Consider the following 23,167-nt stretch of genomic DNA (forward strand, 5'->3'; position numbering starts at 1 on the left):
TCACTTCTTGTTGGCGATGCGTCTCTTCCTGGTGGCCAGCATGTCGTAGAAGGGATCCCTGCTAATGCTGGCCCTGGAGAAGCCAATCAAAGGACAGCAATTTAAAGAGGGGAGGGCTTTGAGCATCTTTGATATGGAAATGCACACACGCAACCCCTTGCCTCAACTAAATGAAAAAAAAAAGAACAAAGTTTGTGCTGTGATGCTGTGACCTAGTTTGGTTTCCATGGTTTCTGAAGAGGATCCCCCCCCCCCCGAATATTTTTTGGTAGTCCAGTTTGCTTGAACCTCCTCCAAGTCTCGACAAAGCAGGTAGTAAAACACACAATTACACACCTTCCCTCTCACTGTTCTGTAGTTTTATAGGTTACACAACAACGTTGGAGATGACTGACTCTCGTTTCTCTCTCATCGTGGAACAGCAGCGAACAATAGGAATGAATCAGGAAGCCAGTGAGCGCTACTGAGGAGCCCAGTTTCATGGCTGCTAAATCCTGTTAGCACCAGCACAAATCAAAAAGCTCAACCCCCCACTGCGGATATCTGTGATTCCCTTTTCAACGCCACACACACTGAAGAATGAGCATATATATATATACATGCACACAGGCGATGACTATCCTGCTTTTGTATGCTGCTCATTGTCCTTTTTTTACGACCAATGTCCTAAAACAAAAACTCCACTGCAGATTGATCAAATCCAAGCAAAGCCGCGCCTAAACTAAAAACCAAATACATTTAAATGTAATGGGAGATATCGTGATTTTCCTGATTCTTCATGTGTTATAAAACCTTTATATAGCACTTTGCGGTCTACTAGATGGAGCGCTGCCTCGGATTTTTTTTGTTCAGCACATTTATTTATTTCACTGACATGACAAAAGATTGTTTAAAAAAATCAAGAATTTTTTCTACAACAAATGTCATTTGGGAACATAATGCATGCAATTCAAAGTCCCCCCTTCACCCCACGGGCAACACCGCCCCCCACTATTAAGTCTGAAAGGGGCTATAATGTGCTAAAACTGCTGTGGAGACTATTCCAGCAAAGTTTAACACAGCGAAGTCAACATCTTGCAAGAGATGCACACTATTAAACTAATTTTATTTTAAGGTATAGCGAGCAACATGGTCCAACGACAGGTGATGGGGGGCTTGAGCTCTGTTCACTTTAGCTTTTCCCTTGTGTTTAATTTTCTGTAAAATGGTTTTGCTGATTGCTACACAAAGATATATCGATTCTTGTTCATTCTGCATGTTTTCTGTGTGATGTACTGGCGATGTTGTGTTGTAAGCGTGTTTTGGCAATAAAGAAAATAAAAGTGTTTCTAAAAACATTCGCTTCAAGTATATTTGTGAGGCGCCTTACTTGATAGATTTAATCCACTCCTCTTTCTCTTCTGGCGTGGGTGCCGATATCCTGTAAACCACATGGTTGCCCTCAACAACACGTCCATCTGCCTCCGTCTTGCAGGCTTTGATCACCTGTCCCTTGTGATTGGGGTTATAGAGCTCAAAGCAGTTCTGGTAAATAGACAGAGAGCAGGGTATTAATAATGAGCTGCAAGAGAGAGAGAAAAGATATTTCATCCATGTGATCCAAGGATGAATTCTCTAATGAGGCAACACCCACAGGTTTCCTGGGCTCCTCCACCTCCCTGATGCTGAGATTCTCCAGCGGGATGATCCCACGGGGCTCCTTGTCCTGAAGGATGAGAAGGAGAAACACGAGATGAGGATAAATCAACGGAGTAAATGCAAAGGGAGAGCAATTGATGGCAAAGTAAGAATGCATCCAGGAAGAAGAAAGAGAATCACGTTCAGAATGAGTCTTGAAGAAAAAGAAAGTAAAGGAGCAGTTCTGTGTGCGTGAGTGAAGGAGGGAAGAGAATAAAATCCTGTTTTGCTTTGATGGAAATCAACCTCATGCCCCTATTCTCATTCTTCCATGTCTTTGACAGATGAGATAATATGTGTAGCAGTGATACTCAAGGGCACAACATAATGATAGTGTGTTAAAGCGTAATATCAGGGTAGAGAGACGACAGCGCCGATGTCACCGTGATAAGGGAAGCACAGGCACAGACAGAATTCCTCAGTGCCATGCTAAAATTCACAGAAAGACAAACAGGAAGACAAACACAAAGGCACATGTGGAAAAAGAACACAGAATCTGAACTGAAACAAGGTTGTTTCACGTCTGTGTTGGTGTAACTGCTGCACGGGGAATCACTGATTACCAGCGTTTCATAGATTGTAATGGAAATTTCTACATTAGCCACAGGACTCACAAATTCAACCTACGGTACATGATAAAGCTGCACAATTCAAATTTAGATCAATGGCAATAGTGTTCACAAGTGGAGACACACACACACACACACACACAAAGATCACTGCACTGATGAACGTCATCTTAGTGTGACACTCACTGTTGTGTATTCAAAGTAGTAGAGACAGTTGTCCGTCAGGATGAACCACCTCCGCTTCCACGTTTTTACACGTCCCCCTGGGAAGAAGAGGACAAGGAAGAATAAAGAGGAAGTGACAAAAAGGCCGCAGTGACAGACTGGCTGTCTCCCATCCAGAAAAAAAAGGCAGGGACATGACACAAAAGACTCAAGCTCACATTCACTTTCTTAATAATAATGATATAAAATACAAAAAATGCAACGAAAAGTGTCTCACAACAGACATAACTTGCACCAAGTTCCAAAATGACAGAAAATATGTGTGAACTGATAATTATAGCAACAGAATACACGCATAAACAAAGGGAATAAAAAAATGAATCAAATGAAAATCAAATTCAGAATAACTGAAAATAAGAAGAGCATAAAGACCGTTCAAGTGGTTCAGAAGTCAACACAAGTACACAGAAGTGAAAAAAATAAAATAAAATAATCAACTGGAAAAAGCTATTTGTAAAAGTTGTCCAAAATGTTTTTTTTTTTTTTTAAGAAAACCCCCAAATGGAATCGAACCAAAGACCTTCTTGTGAGGCAACAGCTCTACCCACTGCCCCTGTACTGCCCATTAATAGGATCCATATGATAAGAAAATTATATATCTAAAGGAACACACAGACATCGCTAACATGTGCACACACACATACAAATCTCACCACCCTCACATGAGCAGACATCCAAAAGGGCAAAGAGAGGAATAAGCACAGGCATTGGTTTGAAACACTCTTTAAAGTAATTAAGCCTCTGGCAGTGGAGATGAACCCATCTTAGAGATGTAAAGAAGTAAAGGCCTGATGGGAGACACCGGTGTGTGTGTGTGTGTGTGTGTGTGTGTGTGTAAAGACTGTGGGAAAGCAGGTATTCACCCTCAACCCTCAGCAAACGGTTCTGTAAGTATTTAAACATGAAATGTTAAGCTACTCAGTGCAAGAAAATAATTGAAGACATGCACATGAGAACTTTCTGATGAGTGCATTCCTGATTCGTTCCTCCCCTCATTAACGATCCCTTACATTCACAACACTGTTCACTGCAGCCTTTCCTGTTTTGTGGCGCCTCATAGTCCATAAAGGAAATGCATACCTATAAAAGCCTCAGGCTTTGATTACATTTCAACAGACTCAGGCTATTGAATCAGCATGTGTAAATTTCTGCTCAGCATACAGAGCAATTTGTTTAAAAAAAAAAAAAGCCCTTTATTCCTTCACATCCTCTGGGGTTTATTTTTGGAGTGTTAAATTAGGGATATTATAGTGAGAACTGTGTGAGGAAATGGCCCCAGGGAGGAACAGAACTAGAATGTAATCATGTTAGGTCTGTGAGCCACAATGGGGCTATTTGCATTATTACTCACCAGCTTGATGAGACGACAGAGACACTGCCCAGAGTTAGAGGAATGTACAGGTCAGAGCCAGATGTGTGTGTGTGTGTGTGTGTGTGTGTGTGTGTCTGTGTGTGTGCGTAAACATTGCAATAAACCTGATCACCTGCAGTTAGATTGACCTTGACTAAAAATATCCAAGCTCTTAAAACAGTTTTACACTAAATAATAACAGCTAATGTTTCGTGAAGGAGGAAAGTACAAATCAAAAACATATGTAAACAGGAATAAACAGCAAAACAGAGCAGTAAACTATATTACCTCATTGAGAAAGCATACAGACCAAACCTCACACATCATCCAAACTATTCTGACCACAGTTTCCATTATCGGTCTGCGTTTTTTAAACAGTACATATATAATGCAGAGTGGAGCATTCACATAGTGTGGGCACAGCTTTATAGGGCTGCACATATGTGCACAACAGTGTGTACACATATTTGGATGTATGAGTCCAGTACGGAAACAGTTAAAGGCATTTAACCAACTGACTTTAAGATGAAGATTAATGACGTCTTTCTGTGTATGGTCCAACACACTGTCGCATAAATAAAGTTATGAATCGCACCTTACCGTGCTACATGCTTTGCGTGCTTCCAACACAATCGTTTTGCATTAAACATTCTACAACCCTGCATAGTTTAAATCTTGACTAGTTTAGAAAGCGACATTAAAATTGCCTTGTCCTAAAGTATGCTCTTGGCTAAGAGGAAAAGGGGCCGTTTGCAGGGAGAAACAGTGTTGGGATAATGAAATAAAGTCATCCGGGATGTTTTGCATTCCTTTCAGCATTGGAATGTTCGAAGACACACACACTAACCTAATTTAAGCAGCCAACCCTCTCTGTCCGGGTTGAAAAACGTGTGAGTCAGGTCGTTCCCGTCGTCCTCTGGGATCTTGAAGGGTTCACTCTTGATGCTGTCATATAGATTCTGCCCAGAGCAAGAAGAATAAACAAGAGAGAATTATTGAAAAGCCAGATGGCTTCCAGATGTGCAGGCATATTTCTTCCTCCATCCTCCACACAGTCGGCTCAGACTAATTGTGCTTTAACTAGGCCATTGACAGATTTTATTTCAAGACTAGAGGAAATGATTCATACCTCACTGACTCTAAATGCAGGCTGACGCTTTAACAAAGTGATAAGTAGAGGGAGACAGCAACCTTAAATGCACGAGTAGATCAAGGTGATTTTACCTGCTTTTTTTTGGAGAGATAATAATGTTCACTAACACCACTATCTGGGGATAAGGTTTAATTCTGCAGCTGCCTCAATTAGCGAGCTACTAGAGTCCAGCAGCTTTTAAATGCCGTACCTCACACTTTTAATCGTCGACATTAAGTTGAGCACATTGCATTTGTTCCATTTCACACGTGATGAATGAACCGAGTGCCAAAATCTCACCCTGAGTAGCTCTTCCGGGAGGTCCCCTCCCTCATTGATCCCTCTGTTCATGGAGATGAAGCGCTCAACGGGGGGCTTGTCTCTGACGTTGGGATTGTGCAGACTCGTGTTCAGCATAATGATGGCAAACGACAGGACGTAGCAGGTGTCTGCGGAGGACACGACTGTTACTGTAAAAAAACACCACACAAGCCTGTGATTGTGTTAAAAGATGGAGGATTAGAGTCTAAAGGGTCAGCATGCACTACGGAGGAAGGCACAAAGTCATGGCGCCCTACACGAGACGCAGTAAACTGTCCCTGCAGTTACAAACACACACACAGGCACAAATCCATGATCAACTGCACTTGCAGCTCTGCATCATAACTCCTGCAAGTTATGTCCACCTCATCCATCCACACGCCAAGTGCTCCAGTCAACTCCATCCACACTGTAATTTACAGCTCTGCGTGCACCGGTCCTGAGCGATGACCAATAACTACCGTAAGTCTGGCTGCGTCGCCACCTCATCACGTCAATAATCGTGACCTGAGCTGTTACCTGTGTCCTCCTCATCTTTCAGTCACTTATCACAGGAGCAGCAGGTGACACACAACTCGGCACACGCCACACTAATGACCGCTATTGACCGGTGATCGATTGCATTATTTCCACTGGAGACACAAATTGTGTTTACACTGTAATTCATGTGCAAGGTATAAGGGCCAGATGGTGGTGCAGCGGTCAGCAGTGTCACCTCACAGCAGGGTTCTGGGTTTCAAGTCGAACCTTGAACCTTTCATGCGAGTCGGAACGGTGGTTTTCTGAAAGTCCTAATCTTTGAACTCGGAAGAATTCCACCATCGTGGCTATGTGCTGAAATGTTATGCAGGACAAACCGGTCCAGCTGTCTACTGGAGACTTATCAGGAGGAGGAATCTCGTCTGGACTGTGTGACTCATCCGTCTGTCATGGGGTGTGTGTGTGTGAGTGAGTGACTGAGGGAGTGTATGCTTGTGTGTGTGTGTGTGTGTGTAACTATGGTACCGGTGGACTGGAAGACGCCGGGATTGCATTGGCAGTACCTGGAGGCAAATGCCTCCATCATACGATCAATCTTCTGGGCTTCGCCAGGGAGTCTGAAGCTCCAGAGAAACTGCCTGCAACAGCCGGACCAGACAGAAAACAGAAAGACAGGCTGAGAAGGGATTCATGCAAATGCCTTTTAAAGTAAATGCATATTCTCTGTAAATAAGTCAATAAAGGACAAAACCATAAATAATTACATAAACATAACCTAACGCTTTTAAAATTAATCAATACAATGTTAACACAAGCATGGGAATCTCTCTACTAGCATCTGTCCTCGTAGTTTGAATGCAGCACACACCTGCATTGTGTCTGACATGACACAATGCAGATTGCACTGAAACAGAAGGGGTTCAGCAGTATTACAACCTTTCACCAGTGCCAGAAGGAATGCAACAGCACCACCTCATCTAAACCCATAACTCACCTTAAAGCTTGTACAAGGTTGAGGTCGGCGAATTCATGAAGCTCCACAAATGCCTGAAGGACCTTGATGTTAAAATCATCCCTGAAGAAAAGACAGACGTGTCATAACTTTTTCAATACAGTCGTCCCTTACGATATCGCGGCTCATTCCTGCAGATTTAACGTATTGCATATTTTCCACTATATCGCAGGATATATATATATATTTGTATATCCATTATTTTCATAATCTATTGATAAAACAAGCATTTTCTAGCCTAAGAAAAATAACACGTATTACAACACTATATACAGTATTGCAACATATAAAATACAGCACCGGTACGGGTTGATATCAGTATAGGTAAGGGAATAAAATAAATATTTGCGGATTTTCACCCATCGCTGGGGTCTCGGAACGGAACACCCACGATAAACGAGGGACGACTACACATTTACAAACAATCATTAAAATAAGCTCGGCCCTGCAAACGGACAAGCAGGAAGAGTGAATTCCCGAGCACTTGCCACACTACATGTTTCAGACAGAAGGCCAATCTGCTGAAAACCCGCGATGTTTTGACAGTCCCACACCCATTGATTTCCCCTCGATAAGAACCACGTGTCATCCCAGTTTCTTTGCTTGGACGGTCTCCTGTCGCTGCTCCGCTCCACAAATCCAGACTACTAATTTCCTGGGGCTTTAATACGCTCGTCTGCACCCATGCAGTGGAGATCTGCCGGAGAGATGGGGAGCGGAAAAATAAAAGGTGGGAGGAAAAACAGATGGAAAACAGGGGAGCTCACCGTTCACCCAAGTAGTCCCCAATGACTGTCTTGTTGAGCCCCTCGCCTTTGTAGAGGAACTGTGCAATGTCCTCTGGGGTGTTCTGGAGAAGATCGTTCTCCAAAAGAAACTGGATCCCCTGTTTAACAACACACACAAACTTCAGTTGTCTATTTTTGTCTGTTTCTAAAATAATATGCAAGACACTGAATCAAATAACTGAAGGGAAATTTAACCACTAAAATTTCAATGCTTGTCGTGGTCTGACCTTTTTAGGGTCCATGTTGAACTTCTTCCTGCCCATGGCGATCTGTTTGTTTCTCTGTGTGGTTTTGCTGCAAGAAAATAAAACATCAGGTGAGCAAGTTCCTTTGCTAGATTAGTTTGCGATGGCTCGTCATCGTGTGACTTTGTTTGTGTCCTATTCTGACAACTTAGAGTACAGTGGGCTGGAACAAAAAGGAAAAACACATGTGCTTCTTGTGAATACTGAGACCCTTCAGTTAAAATATCATGCAGCCATTTGGAAGAACACTTCACATTTGTTTTTCTCAAACAATATTTTGCATGGTTCCCACAAGGAACATTTGTTCACTCCACTTCCTGTACCCAAAATACCCTTAACAAGTTGCACCTGAGACACACGCACACGCACATGCACACAAACACACAAGGCTTCATTTAACCTCATCAAACAGATGAAGGCGAGCCTTTGAGTACAGAGCGGCTAATGTTTCGTCAAGGGACTGTCCCCACACACACACACACACACACACACACACACAGGTGTGAGGCTAATGTTGAAGACAACTACACGGTTCACAGTGGCTTCGAAAAACAGGAAGCAAAAGACAGAATGAACTTGTCCTTATACAATTCATCATCTCAGAAAATAAATCTGTGGCAGCTTTTTCTGGTTTCAGTGACTCACATATGAAGATATTGGTAATTTATCAATGTTTTTTTTTTAGACGTATACATTAATTGTCTTTGAGTTATCGACTGTTGTCTTCCACAAATTTGCATGTAGCAGCTTCTTAAACATTTGTATAGTAATATATTCTGATCTGGCCTCTTTTGAATGAGCTTATCTTTGGGTGTTGGAATATTTTGGCATTTATTGGACTCCACATTAGAGTCTATGTAATTGTTATATTTTCCAAAGAAAAAAAGTCTGGTATTTTAAAGCCCAAAACAAATGAATTAATCAAGGAAATAATCACCAGGCTAATTGGTAGTGGAAAATCTTCATTAGCTGCAGCGCTAATTTGTTCATCAAAAGAAATGAACTCACCTCTCTCCCACACAGGTTAGCTGCTCGATCTCAGTCATGACCTCTGCGATCTCCAACTTCAGCCGCTGCACGAAGAGATCAGCACAATTTACTTTTACTTTTTGAATTTAACTTCCATATATTAACATTTATGTCCGGTAGACTGGAGAGGACAATAACTCGGCCAGACAAGTAAATATTCTGCAGGAGCTTCAGAAGTTTTATGCAAACTATTGGTGCAATTAGTGCAGGATGATGTGGTTAAAAGGTATTCTGACCCCTCAATAACTTGGGGATGGGGGGGAAGCATCATTCTTGTTTGGGCACTCACTTCAATATCATCCAGAAGCTCTTTTTTCCTGCGTCGTATGTTCGACAGCTCATCTCTTTCCGCCAAAGAGAGGTCCTCAGGTACTGGAAAATACAGAGAGTGGAGAAAATGTGAGCATGTGTGAGAGAAGGAGTGAGGGGGGGGGGAGGGGAGCCGGGGAGGGACAGGGTTATGAGTACGGATAAAATTCATTCACCATCCATCCAGCCAGTCAGAGGAGCCTGACAATGCCTACCTGTTCACTGAATCCATCCCATTACTCATGACCTAAATCCATGTGCTAACAAACAGGAGTTCAAACACTCATGTGTGTTTAGAAAAGGTTTACAGTTAAGAATTTGGAAAAACATTTCAGAAATACTGATTTTTAGTTGGTAAATTATAAATATATTCACAAACTTTCCCTTCAGTAATCGTTCTCTCTGAAATAACAGTCCTTTTCTTTATCCATCATGATCACAGCAAGGATCTTTGATGGTTTCTGGTCATTAGAAAGGCCATCATGATTCCTTTCATGCAGATAAATGTATGCATTTACTGTTCGCTTTGTCGTGCAGCTATATTCGTTAAGACAAACACCAAACGCAACAACCGCCGAGCATCTGGCGAGGCCTTCCACTTGAAACATTGGTTTTTATGATTTTCTGCTCTCGTCTTGTCCTTGTGACACATCACACAACCTGCATGTTTTACAGCGTGGGTACATAAACACATTATCCACAGGCGAGTACGCGTCATACTTGCTGTGCATATGGAATGTACACATTTATTTTATTCTACACCAAGCTCCCTACTTATCAATCTACTTGTCCTTCTTTTAACCGTGCCACATCAACGTCTCCTCCCAGACTCCTTTGGAAGACCCCCCCCCCCCCCAATCGCTCCGCCACACTTCAGCAACCCATTTGAGAGTGGGCTGACAGGAAGTAGGTCATATTCACACAGACCTATACCAGATTGCGCTTTTCCTATGCCACATTCACACACTCCCCCCAAACCTCTATCTCTCTTTGTCCACCCCCATCCCAGTGCTGGAAGTGGGGGGGGTGAGTTCAGATTAAAATCCTGTGACTGAATCATATCACTAAGCAGCTTTGCAATTCAGAATTTCTTTTCCGCCCCGTTGTTTCCGCTCAAGCTGAGAATAATGTGGAAAGAAAAGTTATTTCCCTCCTTTATCATTCTATGGCTTTGCTCTTTCACTCTTTAAATCCCCGCCTCGTCTGTGTCTCGCGCTGTAACACAGGCAGCATGGACCGTTAGATTACGTTCTGAAGCCTCATGTTATCACAGGTCAGCAGCCAGTCAAGAGAGCAAAGATCCGGGTGGGGCTGCGCGTTTTTAAACTGTGAAGCCATCGCCCACGCAGACTGGCAATATCTCACACAGTATCTACCAGCCTCAGCATAGAAAGGAAGAGCGATGAGAGAGAACCGGAGCAAATGGCTGACCCAATTTCAAAAAGACACAGGAAAAATGCATTTATTTGATGACTGAATGGTGCAGAGTGGGTTGTATGCTAATGGTCCACAGAGCGTTCTGCAGTTGAATGATCCCTCCCCCCTTCATTTGTCAAAGACATAAATAATAGGTTACTGGTTTCAAAGCTGCAAAGAGCAAAAACACAAGTTGTACTAAATGTCAATTCAGCTGCAGGTGATTTTAATCTATCCTGAATATATTTGCTGTGCACGCGAAGACTGGAAGATCATTTTTGCCAAGTGGGACAATGGTTGGATTTGGGGAGTGTGAGAATGGATGAATATGTAAAGGGGTTTGTTGAATTATTTCGACCAAGTGCATATTACGTTTTGTAAAATGTGCATTTTAAGTAAGAAACTAACTAAAACGTCATCATTTTCGCATTAACAGTTGTCTGTTAAACCTCCATCATGACCCCTAGCTTTGTGGGAGAGGGGGGGGGGGGTTCCTCCCGTCTTCCTGTCTCTTTCCTGTCCTGTGTCCGCATGCGTGTGGGTGGGTGTGGGCGTGGCCACACATACCTCATTGCTGGCTCGGCTGCACACCTGCCTCTCTTTCTGGCTCATCTCTCAGCTTGACAGATTACGGAACAACCTCAGTGGCAGGAATTGTTCATGAAACCTTTCCTTTCATTTTTCCTTTCACTTCTAATTCCCCATTCTGTGTTCATGAACTTTGTGTTTCCAGCGACATCCATCCCTCGACACTCAGACTTCACCCTGTTCAGCCAGCAACCTGCCCAAGTCTCAGCCATAAATCCAACTTCTTTGTTCCCTCGTCATTCACCGGCCCAGTCTTTATTATATTCCTCTTTTTAACTGCAATCTGCTTTTGGGTTCACACTTTAAACTAAAATAAAATATTTATGAATAATACAAATTACATAATTTATCTCGCACTGATTCCTCTACTTGCGATGTGTCTTTTTTGATAAAGTTAACTTATGGAGAATAATTTCTGCAGGTCGCTTTAACTAACAGTATTGATTTTTTTTTTATCCGAGACCAGCAAAGAGAGGGAGTGATGAAGGAACAGATATACCAGCACACCAGGCATTTTCACGCTCTCTGCCTTCATTGTTCTCTTTTCTTCAGTTGAGCAGATCCGTAAAACAGTAATCAGGGAGAGAAGAGACCCTGCAGGCGACTTGTGACTGTGATACACACACACACAAAAAAAAAAAACACACACCCTCATCCCTCCTGCTCCGGCTCATGGAGCAGGAAATGGGACGGACTGTCTCAAAGGACAGAATTTGTTTTAGGGAACACTTCCACCACGGAACTCCTACTCCTCATCATCATCAATGTGTGTATAGTTTGCTGTGCATTTTCATAGATGTTTTTCTAGGAAGGGTGCTTGCTATTTTACCTTATACAGCAATAAATTAATCTAGCGCACGGCCACATAGACCACTCCAACCCTTCCATTTGATGACTTAGAGGGTTGCTGTTCCTGGAATAATCAATACATCATCGTAATAGTTCAGACCTGCATATTGAGAGCTCACCCACCCCTTTCAGTTTTTGCAATTAATTTTGTTGCGTAATCAATCATTGAAGCAATGTGCTTCATTTGGGTGAACACAACAGGAGCTTACGTTTATACCAAGTTGGTGAAAGCATTTTTTGCTATTTGTGACATAGAACTTATCCAACACTCACATGCAACATTAGTCATTTTAACTGAGGAATCATCAGCATTCATTTTGTTTGTCATCAATAATTTAACTACTGTATAGGTAAGCTGCTGACACAGCTGAGGCTTGCAGAATGTAATCGGTCTGGATGCTCACATCACAGCAAGCATGAAGGAAGTATATTTTATTTGCCAAAATACAATAGGAAACAGGATTTCCAAGTTGTTACATTCCATATTTAGTCACAGATTTGACAAAAAATTGTGTCAGGGGTCATGGATGGCGATTTCCTTTGTTTTCCCATGTGTCCCAGTTCTCCTTTGTCTCTCTCTGTCCAGTCTTTGCCAAGTTATTTGCTTGGACTCTTTCTATAAAAGCATGTTAGTCAAATATCGGACTTTATAGTACAGAACATATCAAACACACAAATCGGAGTGATTTTGCCGACAGACAGACCGACTTCAACACAAACAAAACCTTATTGATGGAGGCGACTGCAGAGCTGCTGTGGGATTAATGATGCCCAATCAGCTGATGAAAACTACTCAGGGTCTTGAATAATACATTGCCAACATGTCCCTGATCCCAGAGACACACAGTCCAGGAAGACAGATAGTCATCTAGCCAAATGGCTTTGGCAGTCATGTCTTTCTACTCACCTTGGGACAGAGGGCGCTGGAGATGATGGCTGAAAGTGATACCCGAGTTCTGACGAGTGACGTCTGACGAGGCGTCAACACAAAACCAACACCAGACCAGATCATTTAGAGTCAAGGTTTTAGTATCGTGTGCAGATCCAGTTCAGAGGTGGAAATTAACAGCTCTCCCCAGTGATGCATTCAAGGACACCCAGGTGTCAGAACTTTAGGAGTCCATTTGCATTCACAGAGCTCTGGGACAACAATCACAATGATGTGATTTTATCATCTCGCATGAGGAAATATCTTGGATTTTAATAAAATTTCAGGATTCTTCAAACATTCTCAGAAAAGGTAGAATTGCAGGTTCAGGAGTAGGTAGAAGAAACTAATAATAGACAAACGCTTGTTTATGTTTTGTAGTACTACGAGATTTTTACGTGCATCTCGTAGTCCTACAAAATAAAAACATTTTATCATTAAACATTAAACTCCAGAAAAACTGTCGGCAACGACAGTAATACCTCGAGATACGAAATGTTCCGAGACACAAGCAAACCTGCAGGTTCACATGCTTTTGGCTGTATCTGACTTTCACCAGGGTCACAGCAGAACAATGGAGGGGATGTCTGCTGTGATTAGCTCCCTCTGGAACAATGGCAAACCTCGTAAACACAGGAGGGCAGAGGCCATTCCCACCACGGTCTAATTGGGGAGCGCTTACACAAGTTAATAACACAGCTAACACAGTGTGGTGCGGCTGCTGGGTGATGTAAGAAAGCCAGGTGAGTGTGTCACTCAGAGAAACACAAACACACACACACACACACACACCTAGAAGGTCTCCGGTTCCACATTCACCTCAGTGAATAAACAAGTCTACACCTGATCCAGCAGAAGCCCTTCACTAGAGGAGTCCTTTTATTTTTATTTCATGACAAAAATACGAACGAATCCACTTCCCTCAGTTTACACAATCGCTGACTTGCCATTAGCAGATACGTCTGTGTCCTCGTTATGCAGCACGCCGCCGCACGACTCACAGCTGCAGCTCGTTTCACACACATGCAAGCTGAAACTGTGGCAGGTAGGTGTGTAAAGTAATTGTTTTACCCCCTTCGGCATTACACCTCAACGCATGCAGACACACACACACACACACACACACACACCGTGCTGACGGTTTCTATCTCTTCAAAAATAACAGTGGTAGCACGGAAACAGTTTATATTATTCATACTTCAACCGACCGGTCCGGTCCAACGAGTTCTCGACACTGCAAAGATCTGGAAGCAGGATGTTAAGTAAAGCATGTTGTTCTTACTTGTTGCATTATCTTAGCCTAATATGGTAAATATGATTTGCTCGTATGTCAGATGGGTAGAAACAGGAGGGGGGGGGGGGGGAATCATTCAAATTCAAAACTCCTTTTAAATATTGTCCACTGATTTTAAGAGCACCACATTCAACTTGGCAGCAGCCACTAAAGACCGTAGAGCTTAAATCACTGCTGATGTTACAGAGTCCCTTATTAAAATCCAGAATCTGGAGTCTCGTGATCATTTGTCAGGACTGCTACCATTAGACTTGCATCGGTGGCTCCTTTACTTCTAGTGCGTAGAAACTCCACAATACGATGCAACACAATTCGTCAAACTCTATTCTGGAGTTTGATGAAGAAGTCTCATCTACTGATCCTTTCTACTCCAAATTCAATGATCAATTCTTCTAAATCTTCCCATCCATTATATACTCCATCTCCCAAGGAGTTCTTCCTACACATTAATAAAGACCGATCAGCTTGGGACCGTTTCCCCATGGCTCTGCTTTTCACATTAAACTCATTTATCAACACTCCACTTGGCATTCTCTTTTCAGGTGATGTCTCTCCAGCTAATTAAGAGGGCTTCTAGTAAAGGAAGAAGAATCAATCAATAAAAATTTTTTTTTTTAAACCACACAATTGTGCCGATCTACAAGGTGCTGCTTTGAGCTTATTGCTTACATCAGCAAGTAAAAATGCTTACATTGATAACCTGCTGTTAAGAAGGTACGGCCTTTAGCCTCCACTGTTTGTCCTTCTTACTGAATGTCCGAAGATGCCACTAGTTGTCATCTCTCATCTGAACAGGAGACGGACGCAGCCTTTTCTTTATGAGAACTAGATTGCAACATATAATCAGGAGGTTACATCAAACATACCATGGTTGTCTGACTTTTTTTCTTTTTTTCTTTTTCTAAGCCCCAAAGACACTATAATGCAATCCTATGAAGAAACACTCTCTCCTGAAAGAACTCGCTAGTCTCTTATTCATGAACTGCCTTTGCCAAATTTCACTCTTCCCCTTTGGATGTGAAAATCGGGCTCTGGTTAATTTATTTTTCCATCATCACATGTCATGATCTTCTTATAAATTAGTCAAGTTGTTTTTGGCACCTGGATCCCTCCTTTGCTTTATAAATCACGTCTTAATTACCGGCGTAACTGTGAGCACAGAAGATCTTTCATTGTGATTGTTGATATTAACTAAAGAGTCATTTCTTCAACAGGAATGTACTGAATTAGACTGAAACAGATTTCTTACACAGTAGAGCTGTGGGGGGGGGGGGGGGGGGGGGGGGTTGGGAACTGATAATCCATCAACCATCTGTTGACAGCAGAAACTGAGACCATTTCATCTTACATCAAGTCTTCATCCTGCCAAGACTTTTTTCCCCCCGAATACAGAGCAAGGAAATTTTGGCTAAAAGTGTTCCGAGTCCAGTTTTAGATTGTGTTTTAAATGTGGTTAAGGGACAAATAACTATCTACTTCTGTCAGCAAATATATTGCAGAGAAATAAAATAAAAACATGTTCAACATCTCTTTATTACATTGACACATTTTATATTGTATTTAGCAGAATTCAAATCAATCTTCGGGAGATATGGTTGGAAGACTCCTTTACATAAAGGTGCAGCTTCCCTCAAATTAAGAGCTTTAAAGGAACGTTGAGCTCTTTAGTAAACCGTTTACTTTCAGTATTAATTTATTTGTAGAATTTGCGCAGCAACAAACAGCAAACACACACAGTTACTATGGCAACTGATTGGCAAAAACAGCAGATAATTTTGAAGTTAAGTGTTGAGACCATAAAGAGCTCAAACAGAGTGAAGGTTGAGAGAGTGAAGCAACTTTGCTTTTGGCAAGTCAAGATAAGTTTCCGCTGCTGCAACGTGAAAATATTTTGCTTGATAAATTTCAACGAGTCGGGGTTGAATTATAGAGACTTACTATTCTTTTGTTTAGTTAAAGTCCATTTATGAGGATATTGACAGTGAAAAGTTTGCATCATGTTCCTCTTACACAAACAAGAGGTGAGAAAATGTTTTGGTGTTTTTACAGGTTAGTTGTTTGACAGCACGATTGAAATTCAGCAGGACAGAGGTCAGCAAAGAGACTAAATGCATGTGTGAAGAAACCTGCATCCAGGATCCACTAGAAATCACTCACCGTCTGACATGCCCTCAGGGCATTTTAAGTGTGTGTGTGTGTGTGTGCGCGCCTCGATTACAGCTACGAGTGGAGCCGTCATGTCCCCATGGACAGCCTGGTTACTCACGTCCTTGAGGACCTTCTGGAGCCTGTCGCCCTGACCTGCTCAGCAGATGCCTCTCGTTTCATATTCCAGTCCTCTTCGCAGCAACAATAGCAAATCGGACTTATTTCTTAATATATATATATAATTCATGGGAACGCTGCTTAAAAAGAATGAGGAGCGAGGTGGAGGAAAGTCTTGGTGACACGCCATACTGTAAATCAGATTAATTTCCCGTGTCAGGAATAGAACCATGAGAGGGGGGGGGGGTCTTCGTGTACCTCCATGTGTACAGACCGTAGTTTTAAGTGTGTATATGTGTCTTTTAACTTTTAACTCTGCCTGAGCAGCCTGAGCTTCTGACCTATAATCCCTTGTCATCCATATCCCCTCCTCACTTGATCTCTTCCATTTGTGTGCGAATTGCATCGGGCTTGCAGCCCACAATAATCCCCATAAAGAGACGCACATTTACACACACACACACACACACACACACACACACACGCCTCCATAAGTGAAACGGTGAAGTAGAAAAGAACGAGGCAGCACAGCTGCACCGAGCCTTGCACCACTAACCTACTTTGAGAATCAGAATGCAGCATCTGCTTCACCATCAGTCTCACTTTGAATCTGTGCCACAGCTTCATGTCTCCCTTCTAAACGCATACAAATCCACCGACTGTACAAACACACAAGGCTCCATATGCGCTCGCTGACAGGTTGTATACAAGCCCCTGCGTCACAAGGACATCCAGCTGTGCCGTTTGCATCGTCTGTCGGTGACTAATGCAGCACGAGTGTCATTCTGAGTAGTGCTGAGCTGCTGATAGGGATACGGAAGGTGAGCCTATTGCCACAACCTCAGCCTTTTTCACAGCACCGGCAGCGGCGCAGTCACAGCTCATCCCATCTCCTCATGAAAAAAGAATTAATTTTGCATGATGCAGCATCTTAGCAAAAAAAAAGGGAGAGGGGGTGGGGGTGGAAACATGCAAAACCCGAGGATGTGCTGCAGTTTACTGATGACCCCATGAGTAAGTCACAGAATGTTACAAATCCTTAAGAGAAGGGCCGGCATTGGAGCAGCAGGGCCAGGGGTCCCGACAATGAGACAGAAGCATCGCAAGAGCCCCCCCCCACACACACACACACACACACACACACTCAAGTGCTCAAAGCTATGTGGATATGAATCAGACCCAGATCCAAATATTCTAAGTTCACTGAGGTTGTTTTCCATATTTCATGTCGTGCTAATCGTTTCTTCTTCGTCTTTCTATTAATACTCGGGATTCTTAACTTTGTAATTTTTCCATACTGTGTGAATGTGACCAGGTGTCACAAGAACACCGTGCACAGCAACACCCCCCCAAAATAAACAGAAGAAGAAATCAACGAACCCCGACTGCAACTATGAGAAATATATGAACTTAATTTGTGATTTTCTTAATTATTTGAATTGTAGAAAGCAAATTTAGGTCAAGAGACAAACATTAAACTAGAAGTCGCTGAGCTGCTGGGTGTGGAAGAAGAATGGAGGTTCAGGTTGCCTCGATGCTCCTTCACTGACGATAGGACGTTAGAATATGCAGCAGACGAGAAGTCTGTTCCATACCATCACAAATAGAGCCAGCACAAATTTCCCTATGTTTCTATGTGGGATTAACTAAAACTGAAGAATATATATATATATATATATAAAGAAATAATGGGGAAAATATTGAATCATCCAGAGATGTGGTCTCTGGATGAAATTCTCTCTGGAAAACACCGAATGTGTCCGAGTATGACATTTCTACAATTCAAACGGCACCACTCCAGTGCCTGGTTAATGTTTTAGCCAAGTTACAGGGGAAAATACAAAATAGTTACGCCCTTGACAAAAAGATGCCTCCACACCGACAGAACTATGAGAGAACCGGGAGATGAAAATGAAACCGTGGGCTGACAGAAAATCCACATGGGAATCAGCAGGATGGTGATAACATTGCTGACTTTTTCCTTGTGAAACTTTCAGAGACTGTTGAATTTGTCATCTGGAATCAATGAATGATCCTCTACGCCAATATATCAAGTGTGACGAAGTGGAAGTGCTGACTGCAACAGGGGATACATCTTTTTCCTGCATTACAGCCGGTTGAAACAGCTTATATAATTGTTCCAAGCCTCCCTTTTCCTGTCCACTCTGCACGGCCTTCCCTTTCCTGTCCGACAGACCTGCAGCGCGCACACACACACACACACACACACACACACACACACACACACACACATCAGCCATGAACTCCCACAAAGGGCCCAAGTGGCGCCGGATGTTCTTTTCCTGAAATTCACTCCAGCACATCTGGAGCCTCTGGCCTTTACAGTCTGGGTTCCTGTCCAAAGGAGAGAGAGAAAGGCCTGATTTGTCTCATGTCTCGTCCTCCACGAGACCCAGACGGTCCTAAAGAAACAAAGACTGAGCCGAGCCTTTGAATCCATTGAGCAGTCGACAGTACATCTACTCCACGCTTCTGTGAGATGGAGAGAAAACTGAACCGTTTTTCTCTCCCTGCTTCAGATGACTTCTTGTCATCAGCATGAAGCTACCTGATATCCTGGGAGGGCAAGCTCAACAACCCCCCCCCCCCCCCCCCCCTGCCGTTCTCTGACGTTTTGGTCAAAGAGGAACAGCTCAGAGAAACATCGAACCACAAACGACAGCCAGAAGTCTCTTTCTACCGCCTCGCCAAATTCTCAAAGCAGATATTGAGCCGTGGCGAGCCGAGAGGTGAGCCGAGGTGAGCCACACCAGTGGAGCGAGACAGAAATGTATTCTTAAAATGATTTTTCAAAATGCAGACAGAGACGTAACAGGATATGATATTATGAAATCACACACACACAGGATAATTATTGAATTACTTTCATCCATCCATTTTCTTGGAGAAGACAGTCGCTCTTCCTGCTCTTGTGGGTCACGGACGTGCTGCCGGGAGCCTATCCCAGCTGGCTATGGGCGAGGGGCGGCGTACGCCCCGAAATCGTCCCCAGAGCACCATGAGGCCTCACATAGACAAACAGCCACTCACACGCACACACTCATACGCTACGGGCAATTTGGAGTCATCAAGTCACCTAAATTGCTTGTTTTTGTAGGTGGGAGGAAACCGGAAAGAAACATTTACAAAAAATACAATAAAATCTGCAGCCCTAGGATTAAAAAAAAGCAATTAAAACATGTCCTTAAAAATGTGGACATATTCAGGTTCAGCTCTTATGTTCAGGCAGAACTCCAGAATCCTGTGGTTTACAAGTGAGCAAAAAATGTCCACTTCTGTCGTCACACATTTTATAGGAATAAGATTTTGTTTTTTGCAAAAACAGGGTTTTTGCATGCCCACAGGTGTTGCTGGAGCCTGTCCCAGCCGTCTACCACAGGGAGAACGGGGCACACCCCGGGCACGTCGCCAGCACATCGTGGGGTTTTGCTGATCATTAATTGTAATATTTTTCTGGAAGTAAAACTGTCCCAAGCGGGATGGACAGACCGTTGCATTAATAATAAGCCATTTTCGCCTCAAAGTCAGTCTTTATATTATTTAATTACTCAAAGTTAATTATGACGGACCAGAAGAACTTCCATATGGAGAGTCCTCAGCGATACAGAGGAGGATCGATTCAGCAACTATGTCGAGCGGCCTTCTCTGCCTCACTGGCCAATACCCAGAATTGTCTGGTCCTTTCCCAAATTCACTCGGCCACCATCCCACCGTCTCATCCCTTCCCTCCCAGACATTGCACATCCATCGCTGCTCCTACGACGGCCTCTCACTCGCCGTCTCGCTTCATCCTCACGCCGATCTGCGTCTGATCTGAAACGTGACTCCTCGAGGTCTCACTCTGTCCAACACTTATTGGCCTCTCTTCCACTCCTCTTGTGGCCTGACAAAGAAAGTGCATCCACTGAGAAGACTGAACTGGTTGACAGCCGAACTGCAGTAATAAACTGATCCATATCCGTAATCCGAACCAGCCGGTCAGTCAGCGATCGGCTACTTTGCCCTGCCACCCCTCTCTGCCGCGGACTCGAGCGTTGGTGTGAAATTGCTGAAAATAAAACGTTCTTAACCGTGCAACACAGACCTAAACGAAAACAAGAACAGCGAGAACTCTGCATCCTTCCATTGCTGCAGCTTGCAGGATACTATTTATTCCAGATGAGAGGGCAGATTGTGTCATAATTCACACACTCACATGTATTGTACACACGCTTATAGCCATAAGGGAGGCCAGGCTTGCCACGCACGGCACAATGACACGTTTCATGCCCTCATGCCATGCAGTGGCCATGTGGGACTGAATACTGCTGGCATTCAGAGGTGAGACATCCTGACTGGCGCGGCTCTTGAGTTTATGTCCAGGCTGCAGGATTATGAAGTACAAAGCGTGTCCAGTGAGGCGTAGGATGACCAAGAAGAGATGCAAAAACAAGCAACAAGTCGATCACAGTGACCACAGAGAGGCGGACACGCTGCTGCCGAGTGTCCTCTGCATGTCTCGTCTCAGAATCCGTCCAGCGTTATTTACGTACAGCAGCAATTCAGCAATAACATACCATTTTATATACCAACTAAAAGTTTATGAATCAGCCTGATCTTTTGGTTCAAACTCTCGTCAGACTCTTCCTGCTGAATAAAAGGTTTGTTCTCCTTTTTGTCCTGAGTTGATACAGGAGTCCAGCTCTCAGCCCAGCGAGGACTGGGAGAGGACCTGTTGAACCAGTGGCACCAGCTCCTATCTGACTCCAAGGTGCGGATCAATAACTGATACCAGCACCAATGTGATGCTGATCCATCCGACTCGTCCGGATCCTTTATCGCCACCGTGAATTTAGGTCGGTACTTCTGCATTCACGCGTAAAAGCGCACATAAACCTGAACCTTCAGAACATGAAGGATGGCTCGTCTGTTAAAAAAAATGACTGCATGGCTGTGACGAACTGCATCAGCCGAATGTCAAAGATGAAAATATTATTTTATAATTATTACTTAAATCTAGAGAGACCCGGCAGGTCTCGTCACGCAACCTGGACTGAAACAGCTGCAGCCAATCTGCGTGGATCGCGTTGACGGATTCATCATACCTTGGTTCTCCTCGTCCATGATCGCGTATAATTCAGGACTCCCCACAAAATAAACAAAAACAAAAACAAAAACAAACTTCCGCTGCAGGAAAATGGTCTAAATGACGGCGAAAACGAGTCCTAATTTCCAGGCTGCATTTGGCGCACAGGTTGTCTCACGGGCTGCGTCTCCGCTCGGGAACGGTTCTGTCCATTTGCGAGTGACGGGCTCGAGGCAGCGTCTCCGGTCCCGGTGCGTCGGGGGGGGGGGGGGGGGGGGGTGGTCTCCGGCAGCAGCGCACAGTGACCGGGCGGGTTGTCCTCCTGATCCCTTCAGATCCGCCTTCACTCCGGTCTGCGTCAAGTCTGACAGAACACGACTGCAGCAGTACCGGATGTTTGGGTCGTGCGGCCTTCAAAATAAAAGGGTCGGAGTGAACAACACGTGGCTTGTCGGGGAGTGTCTTTTATTTTTGGAGTTGACAAGTGGCTAGTTTGTTGTATTTGTATGTATTTTGACAGTACACAGCTGCGAGTACACAGCTGATCAGCGCTCACGTGACTCCATGACATCATGATGATTGTATTGATTTTGCAGCGTATATTAAAACGATTTTTTTTAGCCAACACGTGTTAATCCTGCAATACTGTATATTTAAAAAAAATGTCACCTTAATCATAATCTTCAAACTTTTTTCACACACAAGCACACACACATTTACACAATGGTCGATAATATGGAAATATTATTATTAATAATAATAATAATAATAATAATAAATAAGGAGTTAAAATAAATAAGGAAATACAATGAAACAAAGTATCTGCATCATAAGGTAATATTATTTTTACATTATTGATTACCCTATGATGTGTTTGTCACTACATCCGGTACGTCTATCCAACAACAGTGTGGTCTGTTGCATCAACCTGCTATAAATCCTAACACACAGTTTATGTTCAAACTGTTTGAGAGAGGAATAGACTCTGAATATAATTCCACACACAGAAGACTAATTATTTGATGTACAGCTGAGGACACTGGCCTCTCAGGGTTTCTCGCTGTCTTCATGGAGCACGGACAGAATTCCACCGGTAACAGGTTTTAACAAAAGAATCTTGTGTGCTGTGCAAAATGATTGTTGAGCGATGCACTCGCTCAAAAATATTCTGAATGTCTCACCAAAATACAAAAGACTGGCTGCAGAACAGACTAAGAGGAACTCTGGATGAGACTCTTAAATAAGGAGGCAGAGACATCAGTTTAAGTACTATAGTGGAATGGAGTACACTCATACATGCATACACCTACACAAACACAGACAAGTACTTATTTCTTCGATGCACATGGTTTCAATTATAGCATTCCTGCCTCTACAGGGAAGGAGGGGGTCTCGTTTCCTGTGTGCATCGCCCCAATGGTCAAGCGTGAACAGATGTTGTAATGTGTTAGGTCATGTGTTTATTCATAGGTGTCTTTTTGGATAAACATTCCAGTCTCAGTCTTCTGTCCTAGACCGTGTGACAGAGGAAAAGACAGGAGGCGGAGCTAGAAGTGGCGGAGATGAAGATGCTGAGGTTCTCCTTGAGAGTGACCAGGTTGGA

At 43.3% G+C, this 23,167-nt stretch overlaps 1 protein-coding gene across 1 annotated transcript; it reads right to left on the reverse strand.

Moving 5' to 3' along the window:
* cyth3b (cytohesin 3b) lies at positions 1–9,569 on the reverse strand. Its single transcript, XM_068750466.1, has 13 exons — positions 9,551–9,569; positions 9,119–9,201; positions 8,809–8,873; positions 7,783–7,849; positions 7,535–7,653; positions 6,750–6,830; positions 6,281–6,393; positions 5,255–5,403; positions 4,670–4,781; positions 2,433–2,509; positions 1,634–1,705; positions 1,370–1,524; positions 1–73 (listed from the first exon to the last, which is right to left on the reverse strand). Exons 1-13 carry the CDS (start codon positions 9,567–9,569, stop codon positions 1–3), a joined length of 1,185 nt encoding a protein of 394 aa, XP_068606567.1.
* Between the last annotated feature and the right edge of the window lie 13,598 nt (positions 9,570–23,167).

Source organism: Brachionichthys hirsutus, chromosome 16, assembly GCF_040956055.1.
Source record: "Brachionichthys hirsutus isolate HB-005 chromosome 16, CSIRO-AGI_Bhir_v1, whole genome shotgun sequence".
Classification (NCBI taxonomy): Eukaryota; Metazoa; Chordata; class Actinopteri; order Lophiiformes; family Brachionichthyidae; genus Brachionichthys; species Brachionichthys hirsutus.

Bases quoted from the DNA above. Each gene is read 5' to 3' on its own strand.
- cyth3b (XM_068750466.1), bottom strand. The intron at 8,874-9,118 runs GTGAGTGCCCAA...CTCTTCGTGCAG, and splicing joins AGCTTCTGGATGATATTGAA to CGGCTGAAGTTGGAGATCGC. The intron at 7,850-8,808 runs GTGAGTTCATTT...ATTTTCTTGCAG, and splicing joins CTAACCTGTGTGGGAGAGAG to CAAAACCACACAGAGAAACA.